General features: G+C 35.7%; 1 protein-coding gene across 1 annotated transcript in view; it reads left to right on the top strand.

Annotated features, from left to right (window-relative positions):
* The window catches only part of ITGA1 (integrin subunit alpha 1), a 65,701-nt gene extending 45,164 nt beyond the window's left edge, over positions 1-20,537 (top strand). Inside the window, exons 12-31 of the mRNA XM_057403070.1 lie at positions 470-614; positions 1,793-1,935; positions 2,438-2,581; positions 4,069-4,323; positions 4,738-4,868; positions 5,589-5,752; positions 5,944-6,080; positions 7,038-7,148; positions 7,700-7,785; positions 7,988-8,123; positions 9,053-9,133; positions 10,770-10,846; positions 11,535-11,624; positions 12,656-12,758; positions 13,894-14,007; positions 15,629-15,733; positions 17,102-17,206; positions 18,027-18,119; positions 19,543-19,659; positions 20,293-20,537. Coding sequence (XP_057259053.1) covers positions 470-614; positions 1,793-1,935; positions 2,438-2,581; positions 4,069-4,323; positions 4,738-4,868; positions 5,589-5,752; positions 5,944-6,080; positions 7,038-7,148; positions 7,700-7,785; positions 7,988-8,123; positions 9,053-9,133; positions 10,770-10,846; positions 11,535-11,624; positions 12,656-12,758; positions 13,894-14,007; positions 15,629-15,733; positions 17,102-17,206; positions 18,027-18,119; positions 19,543-19,659; positions 20,293-20,337 — 2,382 coding nt within the window. The 3' untranslated portion in view covers positions 20,338-20,537. The remainder of the gene's footprint in view (positions 1-469; positions 615-1,792; positions 1,936-2,437; positions 2,582-4,068; positions 4,324-4,737; positions 4,869-5,588; positions 5,753-5,943; positions 6,081-7,037; positions 7,149-7,699; positions 7,786-7,987; positions 8,124-9,052; positions 9,134-10,769; positions 10,847-11,534; positions 11,625-12,655; positions 12,759-13,893; positions 14,008-15,628; positions 15,734-17,101; positions 17,207-18,026; positions 18,120-19,542; positions 19,660-20,292) is intronic.
* The last annotated feature ends 109 nt before the right edge of the window (positions 20,538-20,646 follow it).

Raw genomic sequence — 20,646 nt, 5'->3', positions numbered from 1 at the left:
TCTTGACAGACATGAGGTCAGTGAAGTTTGTCTTATCTGGAAGGTTACATTCATGCCTTTAGGCAAGAAAGGCCAGCAAACCATTTCTCATGGGCAAAAGGCTCCTGCATAATATACAAGACTCAGAGATTCAACAGAGTTCAAGTTTGAAAGTTTGTTTGGGAAACGTATTCTCTCGTTACCTTTTTAAATCCCTTTGCCTTTCTGTTTGTCCTGGAATGGTGGGATGAAGTTAAAGGAGCTGCATTTCTTTCTGCTGCTTTTCCTGAATGTCCTGAATGACCCTTTTAAGTTGGGTGCATTTTTAACAAAAAGTACAAGATATACTATGATTGTAGTAGCCATACTATAATAGAAAAAACAGGGCAAAATAAGCAAGTATACAAGAAGCATTACCCAAATGTAAGCATCATGATCATTGAATGTCTTAAAGATAGGTCACACAGCTTTTTGTTTTTCTCTGCATAAGGATTGGATCATGCTTGGAGCAGTTGGAGCATATGACTGGAATGGCACAGTGATCATGGTGAAGGACAGTGATATTTCAATGCCAACTAATGGCACTTTTCGTGACAGGCATTCAGAAAAAAATGAACCCCTTGCAGCCTATCTAGGTGAGAGAAATAGCACATCTTATAACACTTTTCAACAAATGCTACAAGATCTGTCCCAAATCTCATTCAGAAAGAGTGTCTTACAGAATAATATCTTAGATTCTAGGAGTCTGGGAAGATTTCTAATGTATAAACATGTCTACTGTATGATTTTCTTGTTCTTAAAAAAAAAAAAATTGCTCCTTCTGCAATAAAAAAGTAGTCCAAACACTTACGTACCTATGTATATCTATATTTTCCCTAATAAACATGTCTAATCTGTTCAGAGATTTCACAGATTAGTCTAGTATTCTTATAAAATTTTTCTATGCCTTGATATTTTAAAAAATGTGTACAATAATAAGTCTAAATCTTTGTTTAAAATTAAGCTAATTTCTGTCACTCAATGGATAAGAACAACCATTTACCACTATGGTTTTTTTTAACAATTGGCAAGCTTTTGTTTTCCTCTCAGCCTTTTCTACAAAAAAGCACTGGTGGTCCTGTTCTCTCCTGTAGGGCTTGCTTTCTACACCTCATGGTTCTGTTCACTCTGCTATCTCCTTTAGTTCACATTTTTGCTGATGAAGAGACAACACTAGAATAATTTTTTTTTTTTTTTCCCCAAGCACTCTATTTTTCTTCTTTGCAGAATGTGATTAGAGGGGTTTTTCATATCTCAAATTCAGTAAAGTAGTTTTAAATTTAGATCCTGTCCTCTATAATACTTGCAACCCTGACACCACTTTGATTGATACACAATTTTTTTAAGTCTTTCTTCACCCAAGTTGATAAATTGTTGTTAATATTAAACAGAGCTAGGTTCAAAATGTCCTCAGAATCACATCTAGATAACACTATTAGTTTGACAGTGAAACGATGTCAGCTGTTCTTTGAAAGTAGCTTGTCAATCAGCTACTCACGAGTTAATCAGTACCATTATATTCCTTACACTGTGTGCGGATGGCAAAATGAACATGACTCACCGAGCCTGCAAACAGGTTCAGTAACAGTTGTGCTCATGACTGAGACTGTAGGCAAATGCATATCCAGCCCCTTTGACAAACTCTGCTATTACTCTCTAGAATATTTAGGGTTAAACATCTAGTTGTACAATAACCCTTAAATTATTAATCAGAAGTTATTTCTAATATGCATATGCATTTTGTGTGTACTGCATCTTAAATTCTGCTTCCTAGGATATACTGTGAATTCAGCACTGACACCTGGAGGCGTGCTGTACATAGCAGGACAGCCACGATACAATCACACTGGCCAAGTTATCATTTATAAAATGGAAGGAAGAGAGGTACAAGTACTTCAGAGGTTAAATGGAGAACAGGTAAGTATGTATTCATGATTAACTACCAGTGGAATATGGCATGAGAAGTAGATACTATGATTTCAAATGAGAACTCCTCACCAGGAGAGTATTTGAAACTGTGAGTTGTAAGCAAGATTAGAAGGAAAGGTTAGGTAGATACTCTGGTATAATAAATAATGGAAAGTGGACTATATAGTAGTCAAAGGCTCTTGGAAATTTTCCCGTTGAGGGGAGAAGTGCTACTCCCCTTAGCACATAGAAGGCACCATTTGTACCTTCCAAACTCAAAGAGAGTTGAAAGTTGAATGGGCCATTCTCAAATTAAAAAATCTGACAACAAAACCTAAAACAGAAAACAAGCTTCAGCAGCAAACAGACCAAAAAGATCTTCTAAGTGACAAAGAAGATTCCTGCTGAATGGTTTTCATTTGGCACAGTTGTAAGCAATTGTAGAACCGGTCTCTGAAAAGGCAAGGTGCATGATGTTACTGACTGATTTATACCTTATATTTTCTCACAGATTGGATCATACTTTGGGGGTGTTCTTACCACAGTTGACATCAATAGAGACTCATTTACAGACCTTCTTCTTGTTGGAGCTCCTATGTATATGGGAACTGAGAAAGAGGAGCAAGGGAAAGTATATGTTTATAGTCTGAACAAGGTAAGGATGCTCCTTATTGTCTCATATCCTTATTTTAAAGATATACGATCATCTAAGCTGGGGAAGGTGAGCTGCTGAATTTAGCGACACACGATTTTGTCAATTGAAAGCATTACACAGATTGATTTTGAAAACTTCCTTCTCGAAGTCTTGTTTTCTCACATTTTTTTTTCTAACACACTATATGCATAGACAAGCATGTAACATATAACTATATACAGCATATATATATGTAACTATATAACATATAACAGCGTAACTATATACATATATATAGTGTGTGTATATATATATATATATACACATAGATAAGACATCCTGTAAGCGGCAATACAGCATAGACAGAAATTTATAGAATTAGTTTTCTATCATATTTTCTTTTTGCTTTCACAGATTAGGGAACTGTAGGGCTCATCCATCCTAAAAGTGTGCTCCAGTATCCTTGTGACTTGCTTACCAACCTAGGGATAAACACATCCAACAGCTTTTAAGCATGTCACAGCTAGACTGAGGAATATGTCAACTACACCACAGCTTCTTCATTTGATAAGTCTTGCTTCCAATACATACTTTTTCTTCTTTTTTTCTTCTTTTAAATTGATGCCATTGTATATTGTTATAACAATATATATTATCAAAATATGGCCTAGCAATGGTGGCCTCCTAAAATGCTATTGTAAGAAAATGACATGAGGAGGCTGGATCTATTTGACAAGGAACTCTTCCAGTTTCTACATGCATGTTGCTAACAACAAATTGCTGGTGAAGAGGGTTGGCAAGAAAACAAGAATTCCATGTCCTCCAGTAATGTGAGGTTTGAAATTTGTTTTTCCTGTGTTTCCTTTTATCCATCTCCAAATAAAGGAGATGCAGCAACTGCTTGCTGCTGATGAACTCTTAACATGGAACTCATGGGACCCATCTCTTTGAAAGATCGGTTACATAGCATACTGTCTATATGGTTTTAGTCTAGTGTGCACATGGGACCAGAAGGATACATAAGTTAGGCCATGGAGTATACGTCTACTGAGGACAGAATTCAGTCTATACAAGATAAATGCTGGGTTTTATTCTGGAATAACAGTATTGCCATCTGTGTTTCATCGGAAACTTGGCTAACTTCTCAGATTAAGAGAATGCCTTTAGAAAAGCTCTTTACACTGTCTTAAAATGAAGTGGTCTACTTGCAATGACGACCAAATATGGTTATGATACTGTGCTTTCCTGCAAACCACTAACTTCAAGAAGTACATTGAAGCACCTAGATGCAGAAAGAGAGCAAGAATGTCTTTCCCACCTGCTTCTCAGAAAGAATATTTGAATTATATTTACGGACTCACAGTTTCCATAGTGCACTCAATCACTAGAAATAGGATGTAATTGTTTCATTTAATTCATCAAGTTGTCTTCCAGACAGGATCTCTTAAAAACCTGCATTGCTAAAATGTTGATGGAAAACCACAAACTTTAAATCTGCTCTTTCACAGACAAAGTTTGAATACCAGATGAGTCTTGAACCTGTAAAGCAAACATGCTGTTCGCCACTAAAACAGGACACCTGCAAAGTCCTCAAGAATGAGCCTTGTGGTGCGCGCTTCGGGACTGCAATTGCTGCAGTGAAGGATCTCAACCTTGATGGATATAATGACATTGTAATAGGTTCTCCATTAGAGGATGATCATCGGGGAGCTGTTTATATTTATCATGGCAGTGGCAACACAATCAGTAAAAAATATTCGCAGGTATGAAATCAAACTTTAGATTGTCAGCTGCTGTAACATAAATCCGTTTCCCTATGTGTTCCCAAAATATTGCCAAACTATGACTTGACTGGTCATAACAGCTTGGTTTTTGAAAAGCTCTGTACTTCCAAACTGTCACTGATTTAACTGAATTTCACTCTGTTAGAAAATATATTTGCTTGTTTTTAATAGAAACCTTATGAAATGTTCTGTACAGCCAGAAGAGTAAATATTTGGCAATTCCTAAAATTTACAGTGTTTTCATCACCATGGTAACTGCTTTAGGGGTATCATAATGAAAATGTAACATATTTTAAGAATCTAAAAGTCACCAAACTGCCAACAAGTGCATCTTGAATGTTCTTATAAAATTCCTCAATATACACTGCATAAACCTCTTAATGCTTTTCACAGCGTATTGCATCAGGTGGAGATGGGGAAAAAGTTAAATTTTTCGGCCAGTCTGTGCATGGAGAAATGGATTTAAATGATGATGGACTGATTGATGTTACCATTGGAGGCCTTGGTGGGGCTGCCCTCTTCTGGTACGGATACTCACAGCAGCTGTCAGGCCAGAAAATAACCGTTTGTATTGGGAGATCTGTGTTACTTGCATGCACTACTGTTTGGACTGTTGTGAGGGTACTGGTTTCATCTCACTGGCTGTGAATCTTTGTCTTTTCACGTGTTTCTGGAGGAAAAAGTATAGAACTTAATGGATAACAGTAATAAATACAGGAATGTTTTAGAAATCTTGTTAGCCTAGTATGACCTTGTTCTACTAGGCCATATTCAAAATAGAAACTGATTCCACTTGTAGCACCAACTAAAAGAAGTAAAACCCAAGGTCTTTTTCTTTTTCATGCTGTATTGCATATTATCTTATTAGCAATATCAAGCACAGGTTCAAAAACTTGGGAGTACTGGCTGACAAGAAATTCAACATGACCCAGCAATGTGCACTCACAGCCCAAAAAGCCAACCATATCCTGGGCTGCATCAAAAGGAGCATGACCTACTGCTCTCCTGATGCAGGAGACAGGAAAATAGATATCTTGCCAGCTAAATTTTCTGTTGGTTTAGAACCCTGGCACCCAAAAGCAAAGAGCAGAATATACAGAGCGTATAGTTAATTACTTGTCTAGACCATCAAATATGTGTATTTTAATATTGAATGTTGCATATTTTGTAAGTTAATTCTCAAAGTAAAAAAAAGTTCCTGCTGTTATTTCCGAAGCACTTTCTCTGTGGTGGTTTTTTTTTAGGTCTCGCGATGTGGCTGAAGTAAATGTTTCCATGCAATTTACACCCAAAAGCATCAATATTCAGCAACAAAATTGTCAGATAAATAAAAGAAAAACAATATGCATAAATGCTACAATTTGTTTTAAGACCAGACTAAAGTCAAAGGAATATACATTTGAATCCAGTAAGTAGATAAGTGCTAAGCTTGGAATCTTTATGCTATAAAACTGCTGTGCTTGCTTTTGTGTATTTCTGCAAAAATGGAATGCAACCTCTTCTAAATTCACCATTCAAAGTGCATTTAAGATATGTTAGGAAAAAAAGAATGTGTAAAGGCAAACTGCTCCATAATATTGATCTCAACTTCCTTTGCAGGTCTGCAGTACTGGATTACTCTTGACTCACAAAGACAGATTTCTCGAAGCTTGTTCACAGAAAGCCATGAGAGGAAAATGCAAAAAAATATAACTATCAAAGGGTCAGAATGTATTAAACATAACTTCTACATGTTGGCAAGTAAATCATTTAAAGTGTTTGACATTATATTAGCCCAAAAATATTCCATTAATCTGCAGCCAGAATTAATCTTAAGAAGTGTACATAAAATTTGTTTACTACTTGAGAATTTATGTATTTGTATAGGTATAGAGATGTAAGCTATTTACTTAAATGTACAGTCTATTTACCTTTGTCTCTTTCTTTGTGTCTATCTTAAGAAAGAGCATAACACACCTATTGGAACAAGCAGCTATCCTGGTTAGTAGCTTAGATGCATTCAAAACCAAGCAGGAGTAAGTGAGCTGGAAGTCTAATCTGCATATTGGTACAATTTCTCCTACTGAAATGTAGTAGAAAAACATGCAAATTACGTTTGGGATAGAGAATACTTACTCACTGCAAAACAGAGATGTAATTAACAACTGTGAGTATTAAATCGCCTAGATTGTAAGTAATGTGCAGAGTGAATAGACATGTGCCCACATTTAAGATGTTTAGTGACTTCACAGTTGCACCATAATGAAAATGAACGATAAATGGTGCCCAAAATTTGCTTGAATATGCAATACATCTACTAACAACAGGCCTCAGTTGACTTAACACAAGGTGATACTGCTGCGGTTGCTACCTTCACACAAGGTGATACTGATCCTTTAAGCATGACTAAAAGAGGAAAGTTTCAGAGTAGGTTGTTCTGAGACATTTTCAAATGCAACTGTGTTGGATATGCTCAGGCTATGTGATATTTTATGATGAGATGAGATACACAAAAGTATTAATGGATATTTGTAAGGATTGGCTTGCACATTAAATGCTTTATCATCGATTGCAAGCATTCAGTTGCTTCTCTAGCAAGGACGGCAGCAGTGTGAGTGAAAAATATTATGTCTCAGCATTGTTTGGGATTTTTAACCTGCTTAGATATTAAAATGCATGTCTGTAACTGCAATTTTGTTTTCATTATGTTCTAGGATAAGCCTGACTTTCAGGACTCTGTAAAGGTTTTGCTGGAGTTCAATTTTTCTGATCCAGAGAGTGGACCTGTTCTCGATAGCAACCTGCCAAGCTCAATATCTGAATATGTAAGTCAGCAAGACTGTGTTAATAACCAAAGTTTTTAAGGTAAAATTCATAGCGCACACAAGATCTGAAAGTATTAGCCACAAATTGGCTAAAGAGGGAGGGTCCTTGAGCTTGTCCAGAAGATGTTTCCTCTAAATGAGTCTTCAGGGGTGAAGAGCTTGATTCAGTGTGCTTGGGAAACAGCCTGGGATTTTAAAGCATCCAGAGTTAACTGAAGATAGAGGACAAGCAACTTTTATTTTTTTTTTTTTTAATGTAGATAGAGCAGAGGAAGGCTAGTCATTTACTTTGATGGTGTTTGGCATCATTCATGCTTCTGCTATTGCCTCTTTTTCTAGTCTAGATGAGTCACTTAGAAGGGAATAGGTAGAAAGCTTACATTTTATCTGTGCATTTTACAGGATATTGGCATAATTAACTGATTAATATCAGGGAAGATTGGTTGTCAAACAGAAGACCTTATATAAAATTAGATAATGAATTAAAATGCAAGTATTTAATTTTAATAATAATTATAATAAAATTGAGAATAAAAATACTATTGTTGCAGATTCCCTTCACAAAAGATTGTGGAGCCAAAAATAAATGCATTTCAGATCTTGTTCTGAATGTAAAAGCAAGCATAGCTGGAGACAGGTAACTACACTGGGTTTATTGTATCCATTGATATCTGTATAAAATTTCTCTCTAAATTACATACTCTCTGGTCTAATAAGATAATGCTGTGACATAATTTCCAAATCAGAAACAGTATAGTCTGGACAATGAAAGAAGTTCCTCTTTATGTCAAAACAGATTAAAAAGTTAAGGTGTCCAACATTCTTACTTTATTTTACAGCTCTTCTCCATTCATTGTAAAGTCACGCAATGATAAGTTCACCATCCAGCTCTCTGTGAAGAACAAAAAAGACAGTGCCTATAATACCAGAGTTTTGGTTCAGTATTCTCCAAATATTATTTTTGCTGGCATTGAGGTATGAATTTTTCACTATGTCACATTTATCATAACCTATATTGCTGGAGAGATCTGAGGAAACCTTTTTGTTACACCCAAATTCCACTCCTCTGGCATCATCAGTTTTTTTGAAAAATGCTGTCCTTGCTTATCTTTCAAAAAGAGTGTATTTATTTTGACCTGAGTGGACTTTTGCCTCATCTCTGTTAACTACAGACACAAGTTTCACAATGCCACTTAGACAGTAAGTGCTTGCATCTTAGATGAACATCAGCACCATGAACCATCTGTACATCTGCAGAGCCAGAAATGCTTTTTTATTTGTCAGTACAGCTCCTGAGCCCCTAGAATTCTTGCATATGCACAGAAAAACCTCTTGTCTTGGTAAAGCAGCACAGAGCAGTGCCTTCCTCATCCCTATCTCAAACAGCATTTCTGCCTGCCTCAGCTATGTTACACATGCACCTCATTGCAGGTAGGAAACATTAAGAGAAGTTAGTTTTTCTATCAACAGTTGCACATTAGGAAAAGTCAGGGATCCACAGCACCATTGTTGACCCTGTTGCGGTAATTTACAGAGTAAGAATGTCACTATTATTGCGAAGTTAGAAACACATTTACAAAATTACTTGTAAAGACTGTAATAATGCATATGTTGATCTGCTACACCCTATGACTAATTTGCGTGGTGTCCAGTTTGCATATAACTGTTAATGTTCCTAACAATTTCACTGGAAGGAAATAATGGCTACTAATTTATGTAGATTTCTATAGGTGGAAATTATTTTCCAGAAGTTGCAGCTTCCTATTCCCATTCAAGTTAAATTAAGGCTATGACTCTTAAGACGTGATGATGAAAAGCAGCAACGGTATATATGTTCAACAGGTCTTTGATGCCTAGTGAAGAGTCTGCAAAACGCCATGATTTCACCTTCTTTTTTTCTATAGGATATACAGAAAGATAGCTGTGAATCTAATCACAACATCACCTGTAAAGTGGGATATCCATTTCTAAAAACTGCAGAAGAGGTAAAAAGTCCCCCTGTATTCTCCTTGCTCAGTGTTGTTCTAAGGCCAAGGCAGTCCCCATCAATGCTGAATTTCTTTTCTCTTGTGTTCACTCCAAAACCTATCCATGTATGTTTCCTAATCTACCATTGACATGAACTGCACAGACAGGAAAACATCAAATTTGGCCAGAAGGGTCTCACTCCAGGTGTACAGAATATTGGTTAGGATATGCTGATAAGATACTTTATATACTTTGTATATAAAACTTACTTGGTTGAAAAGAGAGTAGGCTGGTATTTGGAAATGCTAAACTGGATCTGCCACAGACAGGTATCAGGTGTTCACCTCTGTTTAGTGGGGAGTGAGAGGTGTTTCCAGCAAGCAGTCCGCTTAAAGTCAAGCTCCAGCGTCAACAGCTCCAGGAATAAGTCTGTATCTCCTGCTGGAATAGAGAGCGAGCTTTAGATAAACTAAGCCTTTGAAAATATGCATCTAAACCTAACTGAAATAGTTCTGGTATTGAACTGGAAAAGGCCAAATTGCATGCAAATGAGACCAACTGTCTTTTCTGGCAGTTTTTTGTCTATTCCTCTGGCATATGAGATCTGTGTTGCAGATACAAAACAGCAGGAGAGTTGTTCTCTTACATTGCCTTCGGCATACACCTTCGAGCTTGTGTCTTGGACTTACTCGTAGGAATTAAGTGAGCTGTTAACTTTGTTGCAGCCAAATAAGCATAATACCCAAGGCCAGTGCCCACAGTGCTCCATTCACAGCTTTACGGGATTTTTCACATTTTCCTTTCATGCTTTTTTGGTTAGTTTATCTGTGGCTGTAGATCCCCAAATTTAGAAATATTATATTCTTATTTGCATTCAGAAATCAATCAATATCTGATTCACTGATAAGCTTCCCTAATAAACTCTTTTTTAAAGACACTCCCAGCTCTTTTTGCTGTTTTTTAAATGTGAAGAAATACGTAAGACAACTTTCTCTGGGTCACTTTGTAGGAAAGATTTGTTAATATTAAAGAAAAAAATGAAAGTCTGAGCAAAAAAATCCATTATAGTAACAAATAATAAAGCTTTTGCTTCATATAAAATTATCCTTAAGTGTCAGCATATGAAGGACATGTTTAGCACAGTGTTCCCAGATTTTGTATACTGCCAAATTGTGGTAGATTTGCCCTAGTTATAATGAATAGGGAATTTTTGTGAGACCTAGTAGTCATTTATTTGCATTGTGAACATTTCTGTTTGGTATTCTTGGTGTTTAACTGTATATTAATTGAGTCCAGTAGCCTTCCATAGAAGCTCATCTTCACTGTCGTGGTCAGGTGCTGAAGCTTTTGTTTCTTCCTCATTAGAGAAGGGGAAAAAGAAAAATATTTTTTTTTTTATATATTGCTTGTAAGACCAGTTGGTTTCTGTTAAGAATTATTTAGCCATGGATTTCTAATATACTGTAGAGTAAGTTTTACTGAGGCTTCTTAGTTCTAAAAAATTGAGGATTCCCTTACAGAAAACTTAAAATGTGAATACAGATTCTATATATAAAAGTAGCAAAAATGTGCCCATTTTTCATCAGATCAAACCATATCAGTATGCTTTTTTTCTCTCTTCTTTTAAAATGTGTAATGTATTTCCCTAAACAGATTTCTTTCAAAATATCGTTCCAATTCAATGCATCGTATCTCCTCGAAAACGCTACCATTCATGTATACGCAACAAGGTTAGTTGCAATCCTTACTTGTTCACCTTCTGATTTTTGGTTTGGTTTTGTTGTTTTTTTTTTTCCTTAGAAAGCTCCACAGCTTTGTATTTCATTATAAAGCAAGGATGACTTTTCTGAGCTCAGAAGTAGAGTTAGAACCTTTACAGAAGTACTCAGTCCAGCAGTAGAGTAATGGAGTAAATAAATAGTGGTTTGTCTCTAGAGACTGAGAGTCACAAATAAGGCATAATTTCCAATATGTTTACCTTCAGAAAAGATTTATTCTCTTAAAAAATTACTACCTATTTTAGCAGGAATCACAGTTCATGCTAAACAAAAAGATCTGGCCTTCAAAGTGGAAGAGCATTGCAGAAGTTGTCTGTGATAAAGGAATGAACTTGCCCCCAGTGTTTGTTTTCCCTGAAAAATCCAGGGATGGTGTGAGATTAGTGACCCTTCCTTGGCCCATTTTCATTCAGTCAACTGCAGTCTGTAATTTTAACAAAGAGCTGGGGCTGATGCAGGATTTAACTTTTCAGTTACTGGAAATATTATTTTGAATTTATTGTTAAAAGGTACTAATTAACTGGAGAGGAGTAGTGATTTTATACCTAGAGATGTATTTGTTTCTTAAGATCCCTTCAGACTCAGTAGTCATTTTGTGTATGCATAGTCTGATCTCAGTGGCATGTGTTGATTTTTTTAGTGACAGTGAAGAACCACCTGAGACCTTGAGTGACAACAGAGGACACATAACAATTCCTATAAAATACGAAGTAGGATTAATATTTGTAAGGTATGCTTCTGTGTGCTTTATTTACTAGCACAGTAAATAGCAGATGTTCAAAGAGAATATAGGGTTGTTGTTGAGCTGTGCTGAATATGTACAGATGACAGCTTCTAGTCTCTTGAACAGGAAGCACAGGCTACATGGAAAAGAGCAGTTACATGAAATAGTGGAGCAGTTACTGTCCCTATCTTGCTGCATCTCCATGTTATCTATTTAGATTTATCTGCTGTTTGCAAGTACAACAGCAGCTTTTGTTGATTCTTGTACCTTGCTCTCTTCTTTCAAAGGCATTTCAGGTATGTAAGAAAGCAAATACTTGCATCTTCCTGATGGTCATGAGTTCATGTCACTATAATATTGCATGGTGTGGTGTTTGATTTCCAGCTTCAAAAATTACCTTTAATTTTAGATTCTCAGGTGCTTGTTTTTATCAACTCAAACATAAACTTTAATGCACATCTTGTAATACACTTTATTTTCAGAAATATCTAGAATGCAGTTAAATTCCATCTCAGAAAAACATTATTAATATTATCAGTAGACTACATTGCATGGTGAACAGGTGTAAATAATTAAGTCAGATTAATTTTGGATGCATTTCATGGTGCAAATCTAGACTTCTTTTGTCCTGTAGGGAATAAGGATGAATACAGAAACTGATTTTGTTCTCTTTTAATTTGGTTCTCTCTTTCTTAGGACCCTCCCTATTTCACGTGGCAATAGTCAGGATAAGGGATTGCATGGCTAGAATAACAACAACAAAATTGGGCCCTGTATATTCTTAGGAACAATATTTGCTTATTTTATAATTTCATGAGAACACAACATTTAAATGTGCATAATAAAAAGTTAATACTATTCAAAAAAATGGGGGGGTTAAGCTCCAATGGAAGTAGTAGTGCATTCTTAATTGCGAGAGTAGTCCTGGGGGTTTCATGAAATAATGAAAATATCTATATTATTAAGTGCTGCAGTTTTTATGAAGTTTGGTTTTTTTGGTTGTGTTATTTGTTGTTTTTTTTTTTTTAAATCCGCAGTGTTTTCAAAGAGCACCATGTTATAATTGCAGCAAATGATACTGTCCCTACTGCCATTAACACAACAGAGCAGATTGGAGATGAAGTTACCCTACATTATAGGGTAAGAAACCATTACAACCATAAAAATTAGTTTGCATTACTTAATGTGATAGCCTGTTACTTAAATAGAAGATGTGCAGTATGTTAAACCTTCTACGTGGGTATTTTGTGTTCAACAACTTTTTTTTCTTTTTGCTTGCTTTGGAATAAGGTGAGTCAGAGGTTTTCAGAGTGGTCCATCCCTGTAGAATAGTTCTAATGGGGTTTAGAGCTGCTACCCTCAGCAGGAGAAAGCTAACATGCCGTGGTAAATGAGAACTTGACCTATGTACATTGCAGTTTAGAAAAGGTATTTTCAAAATCCAGTCAGCTTTGAAAAAGGCAAATGCCATGCTCGAAGAATGTTGTCTTCCCAATGGAATGAATACTGCAAACTAAAATCACTTGTGAAAGATACTTAATGTATTAGAAGCCCAACCTCAAGTTGAAATAGGATTGAATTCAATTACATTTAGAGCTGCCAGCAGCTTGTCACAAATGATGTCGGAAGAAAAAGGTTCTTTATCTTTACTGAGCTTGTCCACTTCAGAGTCAGGATCACTGGTTACCCCTGCCAGTAATTCCACCTAGGAGTTTTCTCCACCTTTGGCCACAGCAGCCTGGTCAAAAGGAGCAGCAGCCTACAGATATATCGCATGATCTTCTCAGGAAAAATAGGAGAGAGGAGCAGGTGAGCAGGAGGGCTGCTGTATAAGCACACCTGAGGAGTACCTGGCAGGAGCCTTCGCTGGTACAGTGACTCCTATCCCATCTTAAAGCATTTTGGGTCTTTATTAAAAATTAAAATGAAATTGCTGTAGGTAGAAATCCCAGATGATAAAGAGGATGCAGTAAGCAAGATAACAAGAAGAAATTTATTTCAAAATTGCCTCTTTCATCCTGTTCCTTTGATTTTCTTCAATAATGCATTTTATTACAAAGACCACGAAAGAATACATTTGCTAGTTCACAACAGGCTGTTCTCAGGGAAAAGAGTTCATCACACCACATTTTGTATAACTGACTATGAGAACATAAAAAAATAAAAATAAAAATAAATCACAAAAGAAAAGGAAAACCAGGAAAGGGAAAAAAATCACAATCAAATACCATCAAAATAAGGAAAGTACTAATCAAAACCTTTTTTTTTTTTATAGGTTGAAAAAGGTGAACATTTTCCAATGCCAAACCTCACACTGCAAATCTTATTTCCCAATGTAACTGCAGCCAAGAACACTCTTCTCTACCTTACTGCATTGTCACATTCCCAAGTAAGCTAGGAATTTATATTTTTATAATTAATTTAAATTTGAATTTTTTTCTTGTAAGGAATTACATAATGCAAACATTTGTGGTTATACCTTGCTTCAAGGTAGATGCAGCTTTTAGTCTAAAAGACAAGATGGTGGTCTTTTAAGCATATGTACAGATATGTATGACAGAAATTTATTTAAAAGAAGCAAGTGATTTTAAAATGATGTTGAACAATAACTGTACTATAACAAGGTTAATCTGATATATTGCCAAGTGATTAAAGGTTCAAACTGAGATAAGAGCAACAGGAGTTTCTTTCTTAGTTTTGTCTACTGAGCCTCAGATTGTCTCTACTGCAGTCAGTGCTTATTGCAGTGCTTAGTGCTTATTGCTGCTGTGTACATCTAGAGCTCAATCTCCTGTTTAGTCCTCTTCTTTCTGTTACTGAAATTAGCCTTCTTGCACGTCTCCTCTCCAGCACTAGCAGTCCTCTGGCTTCTTCCTCCTCTGGGGCACTGAGACATCTTGAAGGGGATGGTAGGTCATGTCTTTCAAATGCTCTTCACTGCAGCCCTCATTTGAGTTTTTTCCATTTCACTCCTCCAGAGCAACTGAAGGAGATCCCAATTCCAGCAAGTCACATAAATTCAGTTCAGAGCTATATGAGTAGCTGGATGGCTGAAGAACCCAAATAACAATAAGTGATGACCTAAATCTGTTTGGTTTTTTTAATCTTCCCCTCAGAAACAGACATGCATGTGCCTCTCTCCAAATATTTAACTTAGTTTTGAGATGTTGCACCACTGAAACCTAAATCACATGATCTAAATGAAAGCTCAAGCTTCATTTTAAAACCAAAAAATCCCTCAACCCCAAAATATTTCATGTTTAGAATATAAAAAATTGCGTCTGTTCTTAAATTCCTTTCCCATTAGTTTCGTTGCTACAAAATCACACATTTGACCCATGTTTGCACGCAAACTCAACAAATCTGTACTTTTCCTGTGGGTATAATTCATCTACCACTACTTACGCTGTATTGATAGTAGTTTGCCAAAGTGCTCTGCAGGGGTTTGCAATCCTCTTCATGCTAGCAATCTGAAAGTGAATGACCTGACTAAGAAAACAAATTCCCCTATTCCAAAGACACCAGAAGATTTTCCAGCTGCCTTTGAAGGAGCCATGGAGTTCTAGCAGTGCTCCAGCACCTGCTGCGCCTCCATGGAGGCTCCTGAATCTTACACTTAACCTGCCTGTCTGCTTGCTAAGGCAGAACCTCTGTGGATTCCTATGCAAAAGGTATTTAGCTTTCCTAATAGCTAATTCTTGCTGGTTCGTGTAGCAGTCATCTTGCAGGAAGCTCTGGTTTGCTTCTACATATGTCTAGGTAGCTGGGTAGAGTTTAAATTAAATTATCTCATAAAAAGCTCTTTTGTTGTTTGCATAATGATACTTTAGTACCTACACCATCTGAGTTTCCTATTTCACTATCTTGCAATATGCAGTTTTGTTACATTTAGCAGTTTGTAAATATTATTGATATTATTAAATATTATTGTTGCCCTGTTTGCAGAATATTTTTTTGTAATAGATTGTATATGCAGGCAATAAGAGTAATATTTGTATTTCTACTGACAGAATACCATCTGCCAAGCTAGTTACCCTGTAGATCCCTTAAGGATCAGCACTGGGAAATCATTTGTGGTGCCAAAAATAAAAGAACCTACAAAGGATACAATTATGGTAAGACTACATATAGTATACATATTCATTCCAGATACTAACCTAGATCTTGGAGCTGATTACTTATGCAATAAATACATAAAAGCTTCTCTCAAACTGTATACTATGGAAACATTTTGTCTCAATAACCTAAAAAGCTATCTTTATGCAGACTAGCTGTAGATTTTACTCAGCTACAAAACTGTATGTGGAACTGAATTGTTTTGTGGTTTTGGTTTTTTTTTAATTTAGCAAATGTGTAAACAACGGTAGCACATTTGACAGTTGAGTAAATCTTCACCTTCTATATTCCCACGGTAATTACTAAATAGTAATATTTTAAAAGCTTCTCATCTCCCTTGCAATATTTTTAGATATCCAGTTGAAAGTATTTTCAAATGCTGGCACTCTGATCTGACAGATTTTCTGTGCAGCTGGTAGAAATATAATTAATGATCTCATCTGGAAAAGATTAGCCTTTCACATTTAAATGGGAGAGTTGCAAAGTAATTTTGCTGCCAGAATTGTGTTGGCATGTCAGAGGGAAACCTTCATACTACCTCCTCAACATAGAGGTACAAGTTGAATTTCTTATGTGAATGAAACCATGCCATAAGAAGAATATTTTGCCAGCTTATCATAGTCCTTTACAGTGGTGATAAAAGTCTAGGCTGTGCAAATATTCCCAAGTGTTGAACATAATTCTGCTGCCCTCCCAGCTAGCAAGTGATACTGGGAAGTAAAAATACTTACATTTTCTCTCACATATCCTCCCCTGCTTGAAAGATTCATGTGTAATATGATTTGAAAGGATCAAGAAATACTGCAGAGAAGCCATAGGTGTGTTAGCAGAAAAACACTGGCTGTTATAAACTATGCCGCCTTTAGGAACCTAGCTGTTGTCTTTCCCTATGTACATACAGTAACAAAGCTTTCTCAAGGCTAAGCAAGCCTGTGATAGCTGAATGTATTCTACCGCAGCATGAATATCTCAACTCAGTTTATATATTATATACTGCAGTGTCATTTTTACATAAAAAATTTTACATAAGAATTTTTACATATAATTCATATCAGGTTAGTACTAGTGTCATAGCAAGTCTATGATCTGTATATATTCTTTTCTGTGAGGGTGCTGAGGCACTGGTACAAGGTACCCAGAGAAGTTGTGGATGCTCCATTCCTGGAAGTGTTCAAGGCTGCATGGGGCTTTGAGCAACCTGGTGGAAGGTATCCCTGCCTGTGGCATGGAGCTGGAATGAGATTTTCTCTAAGGTCACTTTTAACCCAAACCATTCTCTGTTTCTATGCTATATAGTAGTATACATGTTTTTGTTTTAGTAACATGAAGTATCTTGCTATTGATTCTTGCTGGTGCCTTTTAAACAGGACTGTGATACATACAGCTGTGCATCTATTAATTGTGCCCTGGTCCCGTCTGACTTATATCAAGTGAACATTTCATTAAGGGTTTGGAAACCTACCATCATAAAAGTAAGTAAATCCTATTTGTATTCAGAATACTCATGGGTTTAAGAAACTTGAGTTTCTGATGTCTATTAAAATCATACATTTCATTTTCTTAAGTCTCCACAGTCCCCTAGTATTTGAAACCATTTCTGTTGCTATTTTAAGATTTCCTCAAATCTGAGTTACATGTATTTTGCTATCCTTAAAGAAAGTACTTAGAACCTAGCAGGAATTTCTTACCTAGCAGGTAAAAAGGCACCTTATTCTGTATTAATGGTACTTTTTTGAATAGTTGTTATTTATACACCCACAAATTCTAATTCAGCATATATAAGGAGGGGTATATAGAAGAATATAATTTTAAAATGATTTCTAATCTGGAAAGATTTCTCAAGTCTTAAAAATATTTTTTCATCAAACAGAGCAGAGGAGAGAAAGTGCACTCCAGCTCACTACTGTCTTGATGGTTACAACAGTGACCAGGCTGTGGTCCATTTTGCCCAGTGATACTGAGCTCCTGGTTTGTGTCTTTTTTAATGGAAAGGACAGGAGGGGAGATACAGCAGAATTTTTATAAAGCCTGAATCTGCCCCTGTTTACAACGTAGTATTCCAGAATTACTTAGTATTTAATTGAACTCTCTGTGATCGACTCTTTCAAGTCTTCATCGCTGTCTTGTAAACAGTGGTATATATGCTGAAGGTGTGACACACATAAGCAGCTTCACTGGCTTTCACATTTTTCAGCATATCCCAAAATGCAGCATAAAGTTTTGCTTTCACCCTTCTCTTCTCTGCTTCAAAATACCTAATTATAAGCCATAGCCATTTCTTACTTTTTCCAGGCCAGTATTCACAGCTTAACCCTTGTTGTGAAAGCGTTACTTAGGAGTGAGAACTCGTCACTGATTCTGAGAAATGACCATCAAAAACTAGAGGTAAGGACATAATAATTCATGGGTTTACTTTCATTCACTTTCATTCATTCCTAGTGAACTGATTGTTACCTGTTTTATAGTATTATCTCAGTCTGAATAGGAGTGTTTTCATTATTATCGTAGAAATGTCAGAATTAGTCAGATAATGATACCAAAATCCCACTACCCATCAATATACATGGGAGAGAAGTACTATCTGAAGTATTTCTGCCTGCTGCAGTATAAATGCTTCCTGCATCTATGTAAATTAAAAGCAATTCAAATTCTTTTAAGGAATCAATAGTATTTTAGAAGTTGTCCTGGGTCATTTAAGAGTGCTCTTACTTTGTGCATTCTATTTTCTTTATTATTTCTTTCTTTGTTATTACTTTCCACTTCAGCACCCTGGTTATATATTTGAAACGGGATCTTTTATCTTTTGGAATTTCCCTGTCATTTTCTTAGAAAAAAAAAAATTATAGTAGTGGTGTCAAGTATAAAGAGAAACATCTTTAATTTGGAGTTGTTATTTATCCTTTAAGACTTGTTATTCCAACACATTTATAGTGGTTAATGCATTGCTTTTCTGCAATAACTTATACCTGCAGCACCTTATTTACTAAAATGTACATTTTTAAGCAAAAGACTTAGTATGTTAATACCCCAAAATTTAGAGCAAAGTAATAATATGAATTACATCTTGTGCAAAATATTTTCAAAAATACAAATATGACAGGTCAACTAATAGCTGCTATTGTATTTGAGCATTTCTTTTAAGCGATAGATTAAAATTCAATCCAGGAGTGAAACACATCTGTGAGACTTGTGTTTACGCACCAAGGAATTTCAGAATTAACTTTTTTAAGACATAATTTCAAGTTGAATATTTAGTGTTCAACTCTTCAACTTTTTTGAACTTTTTTGAACTCTAATAAATTCTTAAAATAATTCAAACTCCCATATGGTCACATTTATTTAAATGTGAAAATTCCTTATTTCAGTTTAGTTTGCACCAGATGTGCCTTGTTTAAAATCAAATTAGTATCTACACAGCCTTCTGCACTTATTTTGTTTAACTGGTTTAGAAGGTTGTTGATCACTGCCACCTTTTAGGGAGGCTGGCAGTGAGGGATCAAGAATATCCTAAAGAAAATTCTCAACATACACTTCATGTATTCATTTTTTTGCCCTGTATCCTTTATAACAGTGATTACTGACTTACAGCAGGGCTTGCCCTCATGAAATGCATGCACTTAAAAGTGCAAGATACTATGTAAATATCGGGGTTTGTGTTGCAGATTATTTTCCCATTCCCTCCTACAAATTCCTGTACTTAAAATGAAGTACCCATGAAAATCACTGCATGCTGCTAAAAAGTCACACTGCTTTGTTGATATGTTAGAAGGAAAAGTTATTTACTGCTTATATTCTGAACAATTTGCAGACCATGATTAAGATTTCCAAAGAGCTTCCGCCAGGTACAGTCCCCTTATGGGTTATCCTTCTGAGTATCTTCGCTGGACTCCTGATTCTTGCACTGCTTATATTTGCTTTGTGGAAGGTAAGCTGCATGTTCTTGTCTTCATGAAAAAAATATACTTAAATTTTCTGCTCACAGATACCACTTGAAACTCATATTGCCAATACGTTATGAAAAGAAAAATAAAAGATATTTTACTATGATTAAGGGTTTATTAAGGGCAGTTTTTTTAGCTTTGGCTGTGGCCTTTGATAACCAGTTTTTTAGTTTGTGCAAGAGATGCTAGGCCTGTGGTGTAAGTATTGCCACAAGTGGGCACTCCAAGCTAAACATTTAGCATAGGAAGGTTACAGTTTATAAATTTCAACGTACCTAACCTCTTGAAAGATTTGACAAGTATAAAATACAGTATTATTTATACAAATTAATATCAAATATTATTAAGCATTTTAGCTTTTGACATTATGTGAGCATAACAATGGTTCAGCAATCACTCGCTGTATATTGTTTCCTTTTGTCGGCTTTTGCTACATGTCACTTTAGCTTTTCCATTCCAGGAAAAGCAATGCTGTATTAAAGTGACAAAATATTAAATCACTTCTTAACTGTACTGAAAGTATTAAAAAAAAAGTATTAAGAACCAGCACATGAACGCAACCAATATGGGTTGTATGCTTGAGCATTTTTTAGTCACTTTTTTTTTCTTTCCTTCAGGCTGGATTTTTCAAGAGACCACTAAAGAAGAAAATGGAGAAATGAATTAAAAACAAAAAAAAAAAGCAGAAGTTTTTGCTCAGGTCTGCCTCTAAAATGTTACTGTAAAATTATAAACTTAGATGCAGTGGTCAAAATTTTCTAAACTCTAAACAAGAAGCAGAACGAGAAGCAAATCAAGCACATGTGCAAAGGAATGATGCAAAGAAAGAATAAACACCCTTATGGCATTCTGTGATACTCAAGGACATGCTATAAGTGTTACTCATTTTTGGAGAGTAACTGAGTTCAAAGATTCTAACATTTTTTAATATGAAAAATGCATAATCATATTTTTATATACAAATGTATATA

This window comes from Pezoporus wallicus, unplaced genomic scaffold (genome assembly GCF_028554395.1).
Source record: "Pezoporus wallicus isolate ANWC-B61680 ecotype Strahan unplaced genomic scaffold, APGP_CSIRO_Pwel_v1 contig_2997, whole genome shotgun sequence".
Taxonomy (NCBI): Eukaryota; Metazoa; Chordata; class Aves; order Psittaciformes; family Psittacidae; genus Pezoporus; species Pezoporus wallicus.
The sequence above is the reverse complement of the archived record's forward strand: the minus strand, read 5'-3'. Positions and strand labels throughout refer to the sequence as shown.